Source organism: Monopterus albus, unplaced genomic scaffold (genome assembly GCF_001952655.1).
Source record: "Monopterus albus unplaced genomic scaffold, M_albus_1.0 scaffold235.1, whole genome shotgun sequence".
Taxonomy (NCBI): Eukaryota; Metazoa; Chordata; class Actinopteri; order Synbranchiformes; family Synbranchidae; genus Monopterus; species Monopterus albus.
This window is the reverse complement of record NW_018128115.1, coordinates 792,182-812,582: the sequence shown is the minus strand read 5'-3', so window position 1 is coordinate 812,582 and position 20,401 is coordinate 792,182. Positions and strand designations below refer to the sequence as shown.

General features: G+C 47.1%; 3 protein-coding genes across 3 annotated transcripts in view; 1 reads left to right on the top strand and 2 right to left on the bottom strand.

The window, feature by feature from the left end:
- Window positions 1–6,046, bottom strand: part of esf1 (ESF1, nucleolar pre-rRNA processing protein, homolog (S. cerevisiae)) — an 8,183-nt gene extending 2,137 nt beyond the window's left edge. Inside the window, exons 1-9 of the mRNA XM_020620258.1 lie at window positions 5,933–6,046; window positions 4,526–4,938; window positions 3,530–3,849; window positions 3,334–3,447; window positions 2,735–2,844; window positions 1,863–2,015; window positions 1,653–1,767; window positions 507–657; window positions 262–426 (exon numbers count right to left, since the gene is read on the bottom strand). Coding sequence (XP_020475914.1) covers window positions 262–426; window positions 507–657; window positions 1,653–1,767; window positions 1,863–2,015; window positions 2,735–2,844; window positions 3,334–3,447; window positions 3,530–3,849; window positions 4,526–4,916 — 1,519 coding nt within the window. The 5' untranslated portion in view covers window positions 4,917–4,938; window positions 5,933–6,046. The remainder of the gene's footprint in view (window positions 1–261; window positions 427–506; window positions 658–1,652; window positions 1,768–1,862; window positions 2,016–2,734; window positions 2,845–3,333; window positions 3,448–3,529; window positions 3,850–4,525; window positions 4,939–5,932) is intronic.
- A 1,212-nt stretch (window positions 6,047–7,258) lies between these two features.
- On the top strand, window positions 7,259–13,184 carry ndufaf5 (NADH:ubiquinone oxidoreductase complex assembly factor 5). The gene is made up of 11 exons (XM_020620293.1): window positions 7,259–7,486; window positions 8,349–8,389; window positions 8,500–8,563; window positions 8,641–8,688; window positions 8,910–9,013; window positions 9,480–9,519; window positions 9,746–9,943; window positions 10,379–10,439; window positions 11,264–11,268; window positions 12,082–12,159; window positions 12,712–13,184. The coding sequence occupies exons 1-11, from the start codon at window positions 7,259–7,261 to the stop codon at window positions 12,796–12,798; spliced, it is 954 nt and encodes a 317-aa protein (XP_020475949.1). The 3' UTR covers window positions 12,799–13,184.
- A 3,396-nt stretch (window positions 13,185–16,580) lies between these two features.
- Window positions 16,581–20,401, bottom strand: part of kif16ba (kinesin family member 16Ba) — a 25,525-nt gene continuing 21,704 nt past the window's right edge. Inside the window, 3 exon segments of the mRNA XM_020620222.1 lie at window positions 16,581–18,351; window positions 18,480–18,563; window positions 19,295–19,384. Coding sequence (XP_020475878.1) covers window positions 18,190–18,351; window positions 18,480–18,563; window positions 19,295–19,384 — 336 coding nt within the window. The 3' untranslated portion in view covers window positions 16,581–18,189.

Sequence of the window (20,401 nt, the reverse complement as noted above, 5' to 3'; positions counted from 1 at the left end):
CAAACACTGCTCTTCAGTGTAGATGGAGGTTTGTAAAAACTGGAGTACTTTTAGTTTGAGATGCGAGTATTAAACCTTATTTAATACAACGTTTGATTTTGGTTACGATGTAGTAACGTTACCAAAATGGCTGCACATGTTGCCAACTCCAGTTCTTACAAAGAGAATCAGACGCAGTCGGAGCATCTTCGCTAAATCTTCTCCTCTAAAGCACCGGAGTCCCACAGACGTGGAACCTGAAGTGAGCATGAGACCTCATACCTGGAACCCAGGTGACTTCCATCTCCATGTCTCTGTCCTCCTGCAGCTTCGTCTCTTTGTCCCGGATGCCTTTCAGCAGCTCCCTGTACTTGGAGATCTGCTCCTCACTCTTCTTCTTCTCTTCCTGCACAGGTTTCTTCTGCACCTCCTCTTCTCTCTCTTTAGCTAAAACAAAGACAGTATAGTCCTGGAGAACGCTGCTGTTAAGATATTTTTCAGGTGTCTGAAGGTGACGTGTTTCTCACCCTCTACTGCGTCGTCTCCACCCTCGTCCTCCTCACCACTCGAGGAGGCCAGGTAGGCGTCGAAGTCCAATTTCAGCAGCTCATCTTTATTGAACTTCCTGTTCAGGGTGGCCACACGCTCGTGGTCCGTCTCGTCCCAGGTCAGCTGCACCTGATCAGGTCAACATGGACACATCAGTGCTCAGTCTCTATACAGGCCTGGTCTTATTTCTGTGGTTGTACAGTTACTGTTGGCCGAAACTGTGCGTGAATCTGTCGGGCAGATCTGAGCCATGCAAACGTTTTATCACAAAGAACAACAAATTATTAAAAAAAAAAAAAATTCAGGCAACACATTCCATTAGTTCCCAGTGTAAACCCAGTACAGGCCCTTTTCAGCTAGCATTCAGGTTCCAGGGCAGCGGGGCAGAACTGCCCCTGGGCCGAACACGTTTCTGAGTAAAGCTGAGTCCAACGCTGAGCGAGCTCCCGTCTGTGGCCACAACACCACCAGTGTCAATGCTTCGCTGTTCACAGTCCGAAACATCTTCAAACCTGACGTGGATTATAAACATGGCACTTTGGGGGCTTTAATTTTGAAATTCTACATCAGAATGTCCTTTCCTGGGTCTGCTCTCATTATGTGAAACCAAAAGTTTCCTCTTGATATTAAACTGAGCCTAAAACCAATAAAGCATTATTATTTCAGTTGTACTTATTCATGTATTTTAAGTATTTGTATCTCTCTGCCTCTTGTTCTTGGATGGATTTCTTTTTTAGCCAACTATAGTATCTCTCTCCGCCTCTACTGCACTGAGTGCTGATAATTACACGAGCACGTCAACCATAGGCTCTTAAAGGGGAGGCCTGACCGGTGACAGTCTGTTAAAGGCTTTGAAGGCAACGCTGAACTCGGTGCACGCTCCCAGTCTGGATTCACAATACCACTGAATTTAATGGGACAGTGTATCTAAACTTCTGACTCACTGGAATTTGGATGAATTAAAGGTGGAACATCTGGGCCTGATCGACTGTGGGAGAATTACTTCTGTTCTGGACAAACTATAAAATCCTACCTGACAACAGACGCGTGTGGTAACAGTCTGAGTGGTGATTTAGTTTTTCTGCATTTTAAACGTCAGCGTACGTAACCCTCCGTCTTCTTACCTTTGAGGTGGCGGTGGCGGACGAGGTGAACAGTTTAGGCGTGTAGGTCGACAGGTTCGCGTCCGTGGCCACATCTTTGGGCTCCTCGTCAAACGTGACTTCATCAGGAACAAACCTGTTCAATCAACATCATATTTGACAAAGATGTGCTTGACAAACTTTTGGGTTTCAGATTCATGCTCGGGGTGTTTTCATGCCTGCTGCCCGTACCGCAGGTCCAGGACGGAGCAGCTGCTCTCGTACTCGTAGCCATCACACTCCCCGTAGATCTTGGTGGCTGTGTCGGCCGAGTCACACTCCACCACCGCGTAGTAATACTTCAGACGCTTGAACTGGTAGTCGCGCATCCTCTCCCTGTAAACCCTGAAGGGAGACACACACCGATCAGGGGAAGACCTGCTGTATCTGATAATACTTCATTTACAGTCTGTAACCGAGGCTTTTTACAAGGCCGGGGCACCGCACGGCTCTGCCCGCCAAGCCCATGACACCGGAGGGATGACAGGATGTCAGCAGCGATGACCACAAAACCCCCAAAAATTAAATCGAAGCTCTGAGCAGCGACACTAGAGAGCAAGTGGGAAAATATTCAGATGATTTTGTACTTTTTTGTGTGAACATTCCCTTTAAAAGACAATTAAATGGACCCAGACTTTAATAATCATTTGTGTGTGCATGCGTAACACACTGTGTGGAGACATCTGTTCAAAGTCTGGGCCTTTACCACACTGGACGACAAACTGGGGCTGGGCCATAAAAGGATACTGATAATTACTACGACTTTATTGATAACGACGATGACCTTGTGTAACCTTCGGTCATCGGCCTCTGTTAGGCAGAGGTCATATGATGGAAATGGATTGTTTTGTTGAAAGCTGATCAAACAACAAAGCAACTTCTGCTGTAAAACACGCAGCAACCTGTGTATCGTCAACAAACATGCTGAATGTTCCTCCTTCCTCGTTCGTGGCGTTAATATATGCTAAATGATCAATGTTAATCAATATGAACAATACAGAGTGACAATACTTTTGGCTCAGGGTAGGACAGAGGTGAAGCTCAGCCGGCGATGTGTACATTACCTCTCCTCCTCTGTGTCGTCCTCGGAGTCGTCGGGCAGCGCTTTCACCTCCATCGGTCCCTGCACCTCCTCCATCTTCAGCCTCTCCTTCCCAAATTCTGACGGGTAAATCTGGAAAACAATACCCAGCATGCACTGCTGTTTATCTCTCTGGCACACACTCTACATTCACCTACCCGCCGTCCTTCACTGATGACGACAGTCTGATAAAAGGCCCGCTCCACGTGCCCACATTAGCAGATTGTGTCCATGCTAATGTGGGCAACTTTGGAAAGAAAGCGTTTGGACTTTAAATCGACTGCGTCCGTGTTTTTACCACAGAAAACTGAGCTGCACAGGAAGGCTGTGTTTGACAGAGGGAGCTCGTCAGGCTGCAGGAAGCTGCAGACACGTGGTGTCTCAGCAGAGCAGAGACCAGCGGCTCTGTCCACAGTGACGCCGTTCTCAGCCTGTGGAGCTGTGATAGAGCCACACCACATAGTGCTGCTGGTCTCTGGGCGGGGTTGGTGGGAGTCAACGGAGAAAATCACCGGCCTTACTCTTTAACAGGAAGCGTTTGTGCCTCTAGTTCACTGTCAGTGTCTCCTTGACCAGGTTTACCTTGACAGTCAGCACGGCTCCTCCTTTAGGGATGAAGGAGCTGAACAGAACCAGCAGGTCTTTGGCCTTCAGGCGGTCCCAGTCCACGTTGCAGACAGCCAGCCGGGCAGAAACCTGACACACATACACACACACACTCAGAAAACACTAACTCAGTTACAACGTGTTATGAATGTCCCACCAGATGCAGTCTCACCTCATCACTTCGTGGAGCGTCTTTGCACAGCTCTCCCCAGTCGTGTTCAATCTCCTCTTCCTCTCGCCGCAGGACTGCACCCACATCCTCCTCCTCCTCATCATCATCATCTTCGTCTGAGCTGGTCTCTATGTTGCCCTTCCCTCTGGCCAGATCAGGCTCGCTGTCGCTGTCCTCCTCCAAATCTGCACTGGACTCCTCATCTGAGCCACTCGCCACATCGCTTTCCTCCTCTGCAGCATCTTCATCATCCTCCTCCTCAGTGCTGTCTGTGACACTGTCCTCCAGGCCCACATCATCCTCCTCCTCCTCTTCATCATCTGAGGGAAACAACAAAAAGCAGACAGACCGTTACAGCTGCACAGATGATCGCATGAATTTACAGAAGGAGAAATGTGATGAGGAAGTCGGAGGAAAATCTGACTTTGACTGTTCAAAGTCTTCAGTCCTTTAGCTTCTAGTTCAGTCCCCTTCCACAGTATCTAGGAGCCACAGGAGACCAGTCTTTGTCTAGTGTCAAATGTTATCTCAAAGCAAAGCTTATGTTCATGTTCCGCAAAGTAAAGTCTTCTGACGTTTTGGTAAAAAAAAGCTCCTTGTGTCTGCGTTGTCATTTTGATCATGCTCGCTCTGCCTGGTGCCGCAGTTTGTCAAGTTAATTTTAAGAACTGCAGAAACATCTGTTTCTGAAAAAATGCTTCCACATACTCAGGGTGGCAGTGAACAATTTAAAAAGGTTGGCGTCCTGACAGTGAATCTGATCATCAGCTTCTTCCGTCTTCGATCAATCATTCCTGTCTGTGTGGGATTTGGAAACCACATCTCAGTTTAGTTTCTTCTCGTCTCCAGCGGTGCAGTAGGTCCATTAGCGGCTGCTCCAGGGTGCACCGGTGCTGACCAGTGAACTACAGGCTGGAATAAAACACCTGCAGCTGTTGAATCTGTGCCCATGTTCTCAGCCTACACCTGTGAATATCAATAAAAACTGCTTCTCACCTTCATCTTCCATGACTCGGACTCCTCGCTCTCCTTTGGCGTCACCACTGCTGCTCTGCACCTCTTTTCCTTTCCTCACGTCTCTCTCAGATTTCACCAAGTTCTCCTTTGCTTTTTTCTTCTTCTTGGTCCTTGCATCCTCCTCGTCCGCTTCTTCCTCAGAGTCGGAGAGTTTGTAGAAACGCTTCAGGTCCTCCGTGGAGGTGCAGTTGATGGGACGACCTCGTTTGTCCACTGTGTATTTCACCTTGAAGCGCTTGTCATGAAACATGGACTGGAAGCGCTTGTCGATCTTGATTTTGCGCTCTCTTTCTGGCATTTCCCAGAAGCGGGGGTCTTTCTGCACCCGGAGGAAGCGCTCATCGCCATCCTGGGTCTTTCTGGACGACATGGTGGCAAAACCGCAGCCTCACCTGCCAAACAGGAAGGGTACATACAGTACTGTTGGGTGACAGACGACAAGCATGAAACCTCTCTCACACCTAGAGACGGAACACCATCAGCAGTGAGGAGTTTTGGGTAGTAATCCAGTAAATGAAGTAAAGAACTGGGCTCTTGGCTTTTTACAGACTAAACAACCACTTGATCACAATCACACACTAAAAATAATCAGCAACAAAAAGAAACGTTAAAGCTCTAGACTGGACCCCTGGACACAGACCTGAGGTGGTTTATAATTAATCTAACAAGGCTGATGAATGAATATTCTTTTCTTCAGGTCAAACAACCTAAACATACAAGTGTGACTGAGAAACATACGTGTACATGTGACCGAGGTTTATACTTTATCTATTGAGTAAATCGGTATTTTTCCATTTGCAATATGTTCTTGTAAACACACACACACACACACACTCTATAGAGAAGAGAGAGATACACAAATCAATGGATTGGGACGAACCCTAAAACAATTTAAAGACCACAGATCTGATCTTTTTATTTTGAAGTGGACCGGAACAAACGGTTCCGAGCTACACACGGTAACTTACATACACACATTTAGCTGGAGGGTTCAAAATAATGTGGTGTAACTAGGCCGAACTAGGTGAATCAGACTGGACCCAAGCCGAACCTGACGTACCGAGGTCCGCCTGCTTTAACCGACCACAGACGGAGCGAAGAGGTCTGAGGTTTGGTCTGTTGGTTTAAACTGTCTCCGTTGGACTCGGCAAAGCTGGTGTTTGTCTCTATTGTCAGAAACATGAGCGTTGTCGTTACTGAAGCTGTGGCTCCGTTTCAGTCGGTTCAGAACAAACACGGGACACGTAAACAAAACGCGCCCACGCGAAAACGGAGGCCGACGGCGGGAACTAAACCAACACACTGGAGACGAACAAGAGCAATTACACGTTGAAATGCGCTGTAAAACTGGTTAAAATGGTATTAAAATGTTTACTTCACCAGTACCTCACAGAGCTTCCGCTGCACGTGCTTTCCCAGCATGCAACTGTTCCGTGAACTTTCTGCTTTGTTCCTAAGGCGAGCGAAGAGGGACAAACGGACTAAAACGCGCTTGAGCAACAGGAATATGTGACTTTCGAGCCATTCTAGCTAATAAAGTAATAATATAATCTCAAAAACAGGTTTCATCTGCCTGTTATTGATCAGAAACTATTCCTACACGTATTAAATGTATATCACAAAGTGTGTCGGTGCGTTCAAGTCCCAAAACATTCAATGCTAATCTCGCGGTTTTTCTGACAAGGTGGGCTTTGATGTTTAAACATGTTAAGTCAGTAAAACAAATTCTGGTTTATGGGATTTAAGGTCAGAAATGTACAGTTACACATCACAGCCCTAAAGAGTGCTGTGTGTAGTCTGTAAATGTTTTACTGCATGTTATTCATCTTTTCTTAATATTCTAATTATGTGTAATGTGTAAAAACAAAATACTCAAAGAAAGCAAGCTGTCCTCAAATGTCATATTGTGTTCAACCAACAATCCAAAACCCAAAGATATGCAGCTTAGAATGATATTTGCTAAAGAATTGAGCCATTTTGCATTTATTCCACATTACTGAAACAACTGGCTAATCAAAATATATTTATAGACCATTTCAATAATTAACCATTTCAATAATTAACCAATCCTTTTAGCATCTTTTCAAGCAAAAATAAACCAAGTGCTCACTGGTTCCAGCTTCTTATATATATATATGAAGGTTTAAAGCTTTCTCCTGGTTTGTTTGTTTGTTATGTGTATTATTAATTATTATTATTATTATTCAAATAAAACAAACTATTTAAACAGCATATTATTACAGGCATTTTCCTCTAGTGTAACACTTGATATATAACGGATAATGAAAACAATCTATACGTCCGGACCGAATACAAGCTGAACAATTAACTGACTCATTTACAGAGTTTGATGGTAAACAAGCTGATGGTAAACTTGCTTCATTAGTTCTAGTAGTAGCAGCAGTATTAGAGGTTAACATTTAATGAATAGTTTCACGTCTTTAGTCCACTTCCAGGCTGTGATCCAGTTCCACAGAGCAGTATTAGAGTTTAACATGTAATGAATAGTTTCACGTCTTTAGTCCACTTCCAGGCTGTGATCCAGTTCCACAGTTTCCAGTAATCCCAGTAGAGTCCACTTCCATGTTTTCCCTCCTCCTTCATTGACGAGGACAGGAAGAGGTCAGTGTTGGTGGTGTGTTCACCTCTGAAGCTGGAGCTTCTCGTCCTCTTTCGCCGCTGATGTTCTGAGCTGGAGACCGGAGCAGCGCCATGAGCAGCGGAGCGTGTGTGCGAGTCCTGCCGACCTCAGCCGGATGGCGCCAGGTCACGTCCTCCTGCCGCAGACTCCCGGCCGGGCCGAGCTCTGATCCCCGCAGAGGTCTGTCGTCACCGGGCAGTGGCACAGTGAATGTGTTCAACAGGGAGATGAAGAAGAGGCAGAAGAACTGGGCTGCGTCTCTGCAGGACAGCCACCAGTACGACTACCTGAGGGACGAGGTGAGACAGGACACATCCACAGAGCCGGTCGGACAGGTGCACACAAGGTGCCAGGTTAATAGGCTGTGCGTGATATCCTCAGTGCACGCCAGTTCAAGTACACTGACGCTGCGCAGCTGACATTTCCCCTTTACAGTGTAGGTGCTTTGCAACCTGCAGAAGTCGACAGTGCATGTGGAAAAAGATGAGCTGCAAAGTGGAGGATGTGCACGGTGCAGGAGGCCCGGATGGAAAAAAGAGCTGGTTTCACCAGTTTCTGACAAAAATCCTGTGAATTCATTTTAGTTCATTTACATCAGTTATTACAAGAGTCCGTCACAAAACGGGAGTGAAAAGCAAAATTCCCCATTGTGATGCATTAAAATGAGCACAGGATGGTTCAGGTTGTACTGTGGACCATCTGGACATCCAGCTCTGATGCACCTTTTCTAATTAGGTGCAGTTTCCTGGATGATTTTACACCCAGTGATGTTTTGGCCGATTAGCTTTAGATACATTTACTTGACATTTTTAGCAGGTAAACATATTAGAATGGATTCTCAGCTTCTAGCACCCACAGCTCTGCCTGCTGCTGGTAGTGGTATGAAAAGGTACGTGATGTGAAATGTGATGGGAAAGATCACACCTCTTTTTGAAAAAGACCACATGCACTGAAAAGACTTCCCTGTTGTAAAAAGTACTTCAGGACAAATTGATGCTTAAAACATGTTGTCAGTGACAACAAGTCTTTGTCAGTGTTTTGTTTTTAGGAGGAATAAACAGTTCGGCTCTGGATGTGCAGTAGAGTGCGACTTTGGCCACCAGAGAAAATACAACCAGCAGCACTTTGCTAAGTCAGATTTTGTGCTCTGGTGCTTTGCAGGTCAGCAGCCGAGTCGCTGATCGGATTTATGACGTGGCAAGGTGGGTTCATGACCGGAGCGCCGGGTCCATGTTTAACAGAACATTCCCACACAGTTTACCGCAGGATGTCTGAGTGTGTCCGACACTGTTTCCACTTCCTGTCTCCTCAGGACCTTTCCTCTGGCTTTGGACATCGGCGCTGGGAAAAGTCACATTGCAGGCCATCTAAGCAAGGTATGCTGTGTACGTCGTGTCCCTGACAAAACAGTAGCTGAGTTCTACACCTAACGGTGCTGACGCTGGTGTTTCAGGAGATGGTGGAGCGCTTGTTCCTGACCGACATCTCGGAGGCGAGTCTGGTGAGGAGAACCACAGCAGCAGCATCACACTGCAGTGCATGAACAGTCTACACCATCACACTTGTTTTTTTGTTTACACTTTGTAAACTGTGAAACCTCAAACAGTCCTGGTGAGAAGCAGCTGTAACCGGGTGCTTTACGAGGCTGATCAGACACAGTGATGTTGCACCGATACATGATGCTGATATAAACCGATGTGGTTTCATGGCTCTGACCTTCAGAAGCAGAGAAAGCTGAGTGAGATCCCAACTCACTGTGTTCTGGCTGACGAGGAGTTTCTGCCCTTTAAAGAAAACACCTTCGACCTGGTGGTGAGCAGCTTGAGGTGGGTGGTGTCCATACAGCGCCCATGGCCATGATCTGGAGCCTTAGTCACATGTTACCGCATCATAAGGTCATTACACAGTACGCTGCTACTGGAGGACTGAGGAGACCAGTCCATTAATGGTCCACCTTCACTGTGGCCGTACGACACTCAGCTGTTTCACAGGTGTTCACTGCCTTAGATTCACCTGGGAGACACTTTACATTAAACACCACATAAGAGCAAGACAGCATCCAAAGCTAAGTGTGTCCATGTTGCACAAGTGACCAAGAGCATGTTCAGTGCTACAGTGCACGTGCTGAGAGGCTTCTGTGAGCATCCTCTGTCAACGTGGTGTCCAACATCCAGTGAGTTCAGCCCAGTGGAGTTCACTGTTCAGGCTTCAGTCATATGTCGCTGGTTGTGTTGACGGATCAGGGAGTGACGGTCCCACTGTTTACTCTGCCTTGTCTCTGTTTTCCTTCAGCCTGCACTGGATAAACGACCTGCCTGGGGCTCTCAGACAGGTGAGATGACAGGGATGGCGTCCAGTAATGGGGCTAACCACTTCACCTGTAAACACACCTGCTGATCTGGGGGTTCAGTCACATATGACATCTTTATATGTGAGAAGCTGGAACCAGAAAGTGTTAGACAAAGTACATTTAGAGTCTCGTCGCCTACTGACACGCTGACTAGTGTGACAGCTGCAGCTCAAGTTGCGTTTCTAGTCATGTTGCCATCCTGTCTCAGATCCACCAGGTGCTGAAGCCGGACGGGGTATTCATCGGGGCCATGGTGGGTGGGGAGACCTTGTACGAGCTGCGCTGTTCCCTCCAGCTCGCTGAGACCGAGAGGGAGGGAGGATTCTCCCCCCACATCTCCCCCTACACGGCTGTGACCGACCTGGGCAACCTGCTGGGCCAGGCCGGCTTCAGCATGCTCACTGTGGTGAGAGGGATGGGGAGAAACAGACACACAACGAAGCAGAGACTAGGGAAAAGGTTCAACACTTAGATTCACTCACTGATGTGTGTGTATACATGAACTAGGACTACAGCTAATGATCATTTTAATTATTATGATTAATCTGCTGATGTTCGGAATCAGCTGATTTGTACAAAATCAGAAAAAGGAGATGTCAAGCAATTAAAATATTAAAAGGAGTAAAATGATCGATTCAGATATCAAGCAATTAAAACATTAAAAGGAGTAAAATGATCGATTCAGAGCACAAAGCAGGTTTGACATGTGATGCTTTACAGAAAAACACTAGAATAAAGGTTTTAAATGAGGATCAGACTCGTGTGTAGCAGACCACACCAGTCTGCTTGTCCTGGTCAATGTGTCGGCAGTGACCACATCCAGCCTGTGTCTGTGTTCCAGGATGTCGACGATGTTCAGGTTCACTATCCAGGGATCATGGAAGTCATGACCGATTTACAAGGTAAACCCTTCACAGCTGGACATCGAGGGAGAGTCACTACTGAAACGAAAATGTTAAAGTGGAAGCTAAACAAACACACTGGATCTCAGCTGTGTCCGTTAACCCCGCTGAACCTTTCAGTGTTCGATGTGACACATTGCAGAGGTTATTTCAGGACAGACTCCGTTTGGCTCGTCAGTGCGTTAACACGCCCGAGTTAGCATGAAAACTGTAGGTGACACACTGACCTTTAACACTGAATCAGTCCTTCACTGTCGAGGTACCAACTCAGGAACGTGAGGAGGTGGGCAGGTGGGAATTTGAACCTGTTGGTGACACGAGATGGACAGTCAGAGTCATCTGAGCCTGTAGGGTTCAGCCCCTGGGGACCAGGAGAATGTGGACCACTCAGCCAGGATTTAGTGAACTATCTTCGGTTCCTATTTTAGCCCCTGCTGTGGTTTTTAGACAGTTAGCCACTAATGTTTCTGTCTGGTAGGACGCCCTAGGGCTAACCCTAACCCTAACCCCAGCCTAGCATGTTCTTGGAGACTTGGTGTAAAACAAACCAGGATTAATGACACACATTGGCGTCCCGTCACTATCTGCCACTTAGTTTCCACATCTGTCATCAGCTGAACTCGTGCACAGCGGGAGAACGAGCTTCCAGCTACACGTAGGTGTGGGTTTATTAGGTACACCTGTGCAGTGGCCCCACAGCGGAGCCAGCCTTCATGAAACTAATGTTAGTTATTTTCAGGTGTAACTAGCGCTGATGTGTTCTGTTTCCATCTTTTTGTCACCTGAACAGGTTGTTAGCTGCCGCCTTCTCAAGAGTCAACTAGAGATGAGCAGGTTAAAACTCGTGCGCAGACTTACACAGGCTTCCATTTGCTTGCTCTGCAGGTATGGGTGAGAGCAACTGTGCCTGGAACAGGAGGCCGCTGTTGCACAGAGACACCGTATTGGCGGCAGCAGCCCTTTATAAAGGGGGGGGGGGTGTCAGAAATGACAAACATGACACATCCTGTGTCACAGGCACAAAGCTGCAGCAGGAAGTTGTCTTGTTAGACCTTCAGTGTGAAGTGACCGGTTTGGAAGGACAGTCAAACGGTCACAGTGGACACCGGGCTACACAGAGATGCACTGGTACCAAGAGGATGGAGCTAAATGTCCACAAAGACGTCACAGCATTCAGTGGTTTTGTCTCTCTCAGTCTGGGGTCTCACTCCCACCCTCGCTGAATCTGGTGTCTCTTTCCTAGGACTAAGATAAGCCACGTTCTGTGGCGTAACACCTCAGGGTTTATTTCTGGGACTTCTCTTTTCTGGCTTTTGCCAGTTATTGACATTTCAACTCCAAGCTGGTGCCTGTTGTTCATGACTGTCCACGCTGATTCATCACAGCAGCTGAAAACACACTCGTTTCTGTGGGTGTGTGGACTTCCTGTTTGTTAAAGCAAACTGTGGTGGTAACACAGACCAAGGACGCTGTGGGTCCAAACGTTTTGCACAGTAACTGTGCTCAGAGAAGCATCTCTGTATGCTGTCCACTGGACGGGCTGGTGCTCCTTCGGCTCACAGGCTGTGATGGCGCAGCCCACATCCTGCACCGCCCTCTGTACTGGCACTGACACGCCCCCAAAATGGCAGCCTGTTCCTATAACGGGAATGAGGACGGCTCCATCCCCGCCACCTTCCAGATCCTCTACATGATTGGCTGGAAGCCTCACGAGTCACAGGTGAGACACCTGTGGTCCAGACCGTGCCAGTGTGGGGCCGACACAGGGCTCCTCCAGGGTCTTTGTAGCTGCCAACTGAAGTAGGTTTGTCTCAATGGAGAAAAGAGCAGAACCTGATGAAGGCTGAGGCCGGGTACATCGAGGTGGGCACGTAGCAGCTACTGATGGAGCCTTATGAGTCTTCAGGGCTCAGCGACCTGTGAAACCTGAGCAGCCTTTAAAGGGCTCAGTCTCCGTTCTGTTTACACTGTGCAGCTCCTCCAAGCTGTCAGGGTGTAGGACTCCACACACATACACCGCTTAGAACAAAACCGCAACAGGCGGTGAACACAGTCGACCTGGTCAGACACAGAGCCCGCCTGCCCGACCTCAGAAAGGGAAGGGGGGGTCCAACTCTATCCAACATCCGACCTGTGTAGATCAGACAGTTTCTTTGTGAACATTCAGGCTGTAACCACAGACACTAAACACATCGCTGCTGGGTTTTACCCATGAGCCACTGTTTTCCTGCAGGAGACTGGATTTACTGTAGAACTGTTCTGTGTCCCTCAGGCCAAACCAGCGAAGCGAGGCTCAGCCACCGTGTCGTTCGTGGATTTGTCAAAGATCGGCCAGCCGAGCCACTCACACCAGTCATAGAGCCACTTCGCTGAACACTGGAAGGACTGTATCCAAGGCTGGGCGTCAGTTTATTAGGTACGCCTGGCTGAAACAAAGTCTTACTCGGAGGGGAACAGGAAGGATGTGGTCTGCTGCTGGACTGCACTGGTATTTAGCCTGTAGATATAAATGGGGTGGACAAAATAACAAACACCTGTCAGTGTAGGAACAGTTGAAGCAGCCTCCATCCTGATCCCACAGGAGAATCAATACCTCAGAGACTGATCACCACCACCCGAAGGAGGATTTACTGCAGGACTGTTGGGTCAGAATCATGCAGTTTGTCAAGGGGGTTCCTAATAAACTGACCACTGAGTGTAACCGCTGTGTTGTAACGTTCCCTGGAATAAAGCTGAGCAAACAAAGCAACATGCTGAGACAGTTCCCTTTCTTTAGACAGCAACTACAAATCACCAGCCAATGAGCTTCTGGAAGCTGGGGGGGGCTATTGATCAATAGTCTGATCATGTCAGACAATCGTTCCTGCAGAACCAGTAGATGTACTTCTGATACTCTCAGTACGTTGAGTATCTGTAGACAGTTGATACTTTCACTTCGATAACGGACACAAACCCATCAGGTCAGACTAAAGTCTGCTGGTTCTCTCCATTTACTTCCCACCAACCCCGCGCAGAGACCAGCAGCACCAGTGAACGTGGTGTCCTCAGCATCATGTGTGAGTCCAGACCTTAGTCCAGCTCATCGCTCTGGGCCGTAGACCTCCACTGTTGTCCACCAGCTGTTAAAGCCCCAGTAAGCCGCACCGCTGAACTGGGGGGCAGGTTTCCTCCTGAGGGAACACGGGAGGCGTTTGTTTCCATCTAACATCTTAACACCTCTCTGTGTTAACTGTTGGACTTTCCAGAGATAAGGTCGTGGTTTTAGACCAAACCCGGTCACTTAGACACGTGTCAGTTCCTCCTTCCACATTTACACACAAGTTCCTGTTTCATAAAGAAAACACTTCGCTCTGAGTCCACAGGCTGCACAGATGTTGCTTTACCTCCATCTACTCACTGGACGTGTCTGTCACAGTTTGGCTGGTAAGAGAATCTAAATTTCTGATCAACATTGTCTTTATAAATCTCTGGTCTTGGCTTTGGTCTAAAAACTGTCTGGTGTCAGAGCTCAGGCCTTTCTAAGGGTGAGCACATTAAGATTCATCTATTCACTCTTGATTTACTGTAACTTTAACTTTGGTCTCTGAGCTTTTAATGTTTTCTGATTATGTTTCTATTTATGTTTGTAAAATCCACAAGAGAAAACTGGTGTTCAACCAAAGCTGCAGCTGAAATAATGTTTAGTAGAATAAAAAGTGACCTGTGTGTACAGCCTATGTGACGACTCCATTATTACTTAGCAATCAGCAAAGCTGCTAAAATACAGAAGCACAAAGTGAAACTGTAAAGGTAATAAAAGCTGAAAACTGAGTTGATCTATGAGACGAGTCCTTGGATAGAAGTCAAAATGCTACAAAACACTCGGCTGAATGTTTGATTTTGGTGGCGAGTTGGAACTCGCATCTCCTGTGTTTGAACAGAGCAGATGGGGAAAACACTTTACAGTGTGATCAGTGGTGGAAGAAGGACTGATCCTTTACTGAAGTCGAAGTAGAAAAACTCCTGCATTCATAATCTACTTGAAGTACCAACAGTACCGGTACTCGTCCCTGATACTGGATCATAGTGACTGATGCGTTACTGTGTCCAAGGTGGAGCTGATGGTAACTACACGTTAAAACCTGTTCAACACTGTGATATTATTACAGGTAATAAGGGCAAAAGGTCAGCGCCAGGTCCTAGTAAAAGTAGCAACACTATAAAAACCCCACATTCAGAATTCTGCTCGAGTAAAAGTACAGATCAGCACCAAAAATGAAAGGTACTGATCCTGCTAAACCACTTAAGTGTCAAGTTATGGCGTCGCAATGCTCCCAAAATATAGTTTTAACCTTGTGCACAGGTTTTTGTCTTGTCCAACAACACAGACAAAAGTATTTCAGGACTTGAGGATCTCTCGTTCGTTCTGGTGCTACACCGGTTTGACGGCTACACTGCCCTGTCCTCATAAGACAGGAAATGAGACATGGAGCCGCTACAGTGGTGATGGCTCACTGGTGAACCAACCTCGCCTTCAGGCCCGCGGGGCAGACAGAGTTCCAGATCCTGAACTTCTCCAGGACATCACCTGGCCTCCCACCTCTCCCTCACTTCCTAAACACCTGATGCATAAGATGGATCTGATGGTTTCCAGCCGCTCACTACAGTCTGTTTTGTAGAAACCTGATATAAATGAACCTTCTCAGCTGCCTTGTCCTTTATCCCTGCTGGTGACGACATCTTTAGCAGGAAACTCATCGGGGGACTCGAGGAATCATCCAGTCTGTTCTCAGCAACCAAACAGGACAAGTACAGACTTCAGCGGACAGTCAGGACTGTAGAAAAGGTCACTGGTGTGAGCCTGTCCTCCATGGAGGACCTGTACACCTCATGGGTCAAAAGGAGGGCAGAGAGGATCACTGCTGACCCCTCACACCCCGGACACAACCTGTTTGAACTCCTCCCCTCTGGACGGCGTTACAGGTCACTGTGCACCAAGACAACCAGGCACAGGGACAGTTTCTTCCCCCAGGCTGTCGCTCTGATGAACACTTAACCAACGACAGTATGACTGGACAATAACCCTCAGTGCAATACCTGTAAATGTACCTGGTACAGGTCTCTGGTTCTTAACTACTGTTTTTATCCCTATTTATCTCATTTCAATGAACATTCCTTGTTGTCTGTATTGTTTACTGTCTGTTTATACTGCTTACTCTGCATTGTTTGCACTGGTTGTTGATGTTAATACTGCTATTTTGTTATACTACACAGCCTTATGCTGGTTTACTGTTTGCCCATTGAGAGCCGATGTACCTGAGTCTAATTCCTCGTGTGTCCAACACACCTGGCCAATAAACTGATTCTGAGGAAACTCTGAATGTTAAAGTCACTCATTGTTTAACAATAAACTATCTTCAGCGGGACAGACTGCCATCTGAACAAAACCCGGAGATCAAACTCCTCAGTGCCTCCAGCTCCAGGACACCGTTACAAACCAAACAGCTGTGAAATGCTGACAGATTTAATGTGCAGTGGCTCTGGTCACACTGCTAGTTTGTCAAAGGAGGAGCATTTCTCCTCCCTGTGTTGATGGGAGGTGGTGGTACCTGGTGGTGAGCCAAAGCACTTCCTGGGGGGGTTACACAGCTGAAGGCATCTATAAAACATCTGCTGAGTCACATCGGCACCTCCATCTGACCGCACACTGATTTGTGGGTTTTCTCTGAGCTCTCGGGTTCAGGTGTGACGACGCCTACTGGCTCCCAAGGAAGCGGATTATCCAAGTGTTTAAACACATCGCTTGTAACCAACAGCACACGAGCATGAGAGTTTGTCAACCTGTGAATTCTGTTCATTTCATCATGAACACTTAAACCCACAGGGAACAAGTGAGATCTGAAAGGGAGTTTTCAGGAGTTTAAGCCGACTTCCCTCTGAACAATGTAATCTGTAAAACCTAGTTTCATTTCAGCTGCTCTCTCTTTTCACCAACTTGAGGTCACTGCAATTTGTTTTTGCTGAATTAAGATTCTTTATGTGGGAACAAGTCAAATCTTTTGTTTAGGTTTGAGATTAGTCTATTTGATGCTAAGCAGGTTGGCGATGTTGGGACTGGTGCATCTCACCGTAACACCAGCCTTCACGACCCAGAAACAGAAACAGTCCACACAGTCAGAATGTTCTGGTTCATTCCCTTTACTGACGTTCATATCCTGTAGAAAACCTATGCACATCCACATTTACAGTCTATACACACACAGTATGGCTTATGTAAGCAGCAGCCCATGGTCGCCGGTCACAGTGACCTCGCCTAGTTTCAGGTCTGAACGCGTTTCCTGTTGAAGCTACGTGTGGAAGACTTGACAGACAGATGCTGGTTTGCTCCCTGAATCTTTGGAAACTAAATCAAAATAAATTATCTACCACTGATGCAGGGCCAGGCCTTCCTCTGGGAGAACATCTGGAAACCTGACGGCTCACAGATGTTTGGCCTTGTGCCGATGCAGCGAGGCCCACTGGAGAGAGATCTTTGTTGTGATGGGGTCTCCGAACATCTCACTCCATTTTAATAAACATGTTGAAAAGCTAATGCGTATAAATAAAAGCTCCATCAGGAAACAGGCCTGTTTTACTCTCAGCTTCACCTCTTTTCACCCTGACTTTGTAGATTTAAAACTCACCTGCCAGATGTTTCCTCAGGTCAGCTCTAATCTGAGGACCAACTAAACTTGGGTTAAACAAAAACATCTGGGGTATGAAGTGCTGGAGTTTGCCAGCACTGGGTTTTGGTATTATTTTGGGGATGCCGACGCTGCTCTGACTCCACATCTGTCACAAAGAATGCCTTCCAGCTGCACACGTTCCTAACAGTGCGAAGAGCCGTTGCTGCCCAGCAGCATCTTCTGCTCCGTCACAGTGAACTTTCCAGGACCAGTTCAGCGAAGCGCCACATCTGCGCTGCACCAAACCAGCACAGTGTCGCTCTCGTTACTGCACAGCTGCATGTAGTGTGTGTTGGTGTCTTTGACCCGAGGTAACAGGTTAGGAGGAGGGTCACATGCTTACTGACCTCAGCAGGACACGCTGTAGTTTCCAGCCACTGGCCTGTTTCTAAACTAGATGTTCTCCTGGTGCCACGTGTCTCTAAAATGTCAGATGCCTCACAGAGCCTGAGATCAGATCCACTGGGGGCTTGTTTTGACCCAAGTGTGAAGGTTTTCACTTTGCATTGATATGAAACAGAGAAAAGCAGCAAATCTTCAGGTTTCAGAAGCTGGAACAAGTGAACTTTTGGCAGTTTGATAAACGACAATGTTTCATCGAAACCGTTCACTAGTTTGCTGCTGTGAGCAAGGTTCAGGTCAAAGCCAGCGAGTGAAGGGAGCTGACGCACTGAGCGGCACAGGGAATCGAACCCCAACCCCAGTGTTCGTTTCATTACAGGAAGAGGCTGCCGTCATTCACTTTAACCATTTATCACAGGAATGCACACAACTCCTTTGTGTCAAGTGTTTCCATCAACTGAAGACCACATGAAGTTGTACTTTTCTCTGGACACACAATGCATCTCTCAAACAGAGCAGACTAAAGGAGCTACGTTAACATTCAGGGTCAAGTCCCCGCTGGGCGCAGAGTTGAGCAGCAGGTGGGAGGTGTTTGTCTCGTGTCACGACAGGATGTGCAAGTCGAAACTGACGTGTGGCTTCTCCCTCCTCAGACCTTCTCCCAGACTACGGCTGGGGAAGAGGCGCCGAGCGGGTCTGTGTTTTCAGCCGGTGCCATGGCTGCTGTGCTCGAAGACACCCTTCTTGAAGAAGGACGAGAACTCGCAGATGGCGTGTTTGGACAGATGGACACCTTCGTCAGCGTGGGATCTGAGGGGAGAGCTGGAGGACGACAGCATCACCCGGAACAGGCTCCTCAGGTAACGCTGGAAAACAGCAGCAGCACTAAGTCACCTCCACACCTCTGACCTTTCGTTCTAACACCACCTACTGAATCTGCTTCCATGACTTTCTCTCTAATGTGTGTAAATAAAACCGGACTGAAACGTTGTACCTCCAGGTGGTTCCTGCGCTCAGCGACCATCCGCTCATCCCGGTTGCCAAACAGTTTCTTCGGAGGGAACTCGAGAGCCGCCAGCTGAAACAGAGACCGAGACATCACGACAACGTGTCTACTTTATTTTAAGAATGTGAAGTGTCAGACTAATGGTACAGAACAAGATTTATTTCAGCTGTCATCCTTCAGGTGCTTGGAAACTGCTCCCAAAGACCAACCAGACTTGTGGACGTCTTGCTGATTTCTTTTGCTTTTCTCATGATATCAAACAAATAGGTAGTGAGTTTGAAGCTAGGCCTTAAAATCCATCCACAGCTGCATCTCCTGTTGACCCCAGTGATGTCAGTTAGCCAATCAGAAGCTTCTAAGGCCACGACATCATTCTCTGGAGTTTCCCAACCTTGTAAAGGCCCAGTCGGCTCAGTGTGAGGAAACGTCTGACCTTCTGGAACTGTGATTTAGTGAATTCATCTGTAAACAACTGTTTACAGTACACGTCCTAATCGACTTGGCAAAACGAGAGTTTGTTAACATCACATCTGTGGAGTGGTTACAAAATTTTAAATCTGTTTTAATGACTTCAGCGCAAGTGTCTGTAAGCTTCTGACTTCACCTGTAGTGCAACAAAAAAAAAACAATTCAAAGCTGAAATAAGTCGTGATCGTAAGTCAAAGAAAATAAACACTAATATTTATAGTCATTTAAATTCATGTCTATTCATATTTTTGTTTTGCCACTGGCCCGGCCACTTAAAGTTCTCTGGAGCTGCCCATGAACAGACACTGTGAGAGGAGTGGATCTCACCGTCGCACCTCCGGATACTTTAACTTGAGGCTCTTGTGCATCTCCCGGAAGCGGCTGTAACGTCTGAACACGGTCCACGTCTCGTCCATCACAGTGATCTGACGACAGAGACACACAAACACAACAGCACAGGTCTGATACACACATACACCAAAGTGTACAAATTCAGTTTGCATCGCCCTGAGTCGGGCCTAGCAGCTTCTTCTCAGTCTGTACAACAGGAGCAAGGTGATTTAAAAAGCAGCACTGACGGAGGAGTATCGCCAGCACACTGACTCCAAGTCGACTGTTGGGTTGTAACTGTGTGCAGGCGTTTTTCCACTGTTACAGAGTAAAACTGGATCCTGAGGTTCAGTCAGCCACACGTGCACACTTCATGAGCTTCTTTACAAATAAAATCACAACTATTAGAGAAAAAATTGGTCGGACCACTCCCACAGCTCTCGCAGATGTGCCATCTACTACAATGGCTTTAGAAACATCTGTAAGACCTCATTTATACTTGGACTACTTCTCCCCTATAGATCTCTCTGAGTTGACCTCAACAATTGCTTCATCTAAATCATCAACATGTCTCCTGGACCCCATCCCGACCAGGCTGCTCAAAGACGGCTTGCCCCTAATCAACACATCCATACTAGATCTGATTAACCTCTCTCTATTAACAGGCTATGTGTCATGATTCGGTCCAGCTTTTATTTTGACGTTGCTTCCTGTTTTTGTTTTCACCTTAGTTTCGGTCTTTTTACGTTCTTCATCACTCGCATTAGTTTCGCCTGCTCCTTATTGTTTATACCTCTATTTAGGCAGCGTCCTCCCACAACGGCGCTGCCAGATTGTTCTAGACCGCAGCTCTGACTCTCCAGCTTTCCTTCGGTTTTGTATCTTGTGTTTCTGACCCGGACTGTTACCTTGGTATATTCGTTTCTGCTTTGCCCTCTTGTCTCAGACTGCCACAGTGTATGATATCGGACTTCCCTCTGGACTACGTATTTTGGATCACCTCTGTTGGATGTGTTTGCTGGCTCTGACCTCAGACTGTTAATAAGGACATGTGAGTTTTGTGTTTTCACCGTGTCTTGTATGTTTTTCTTTCGTTCGACGTTATACACTTC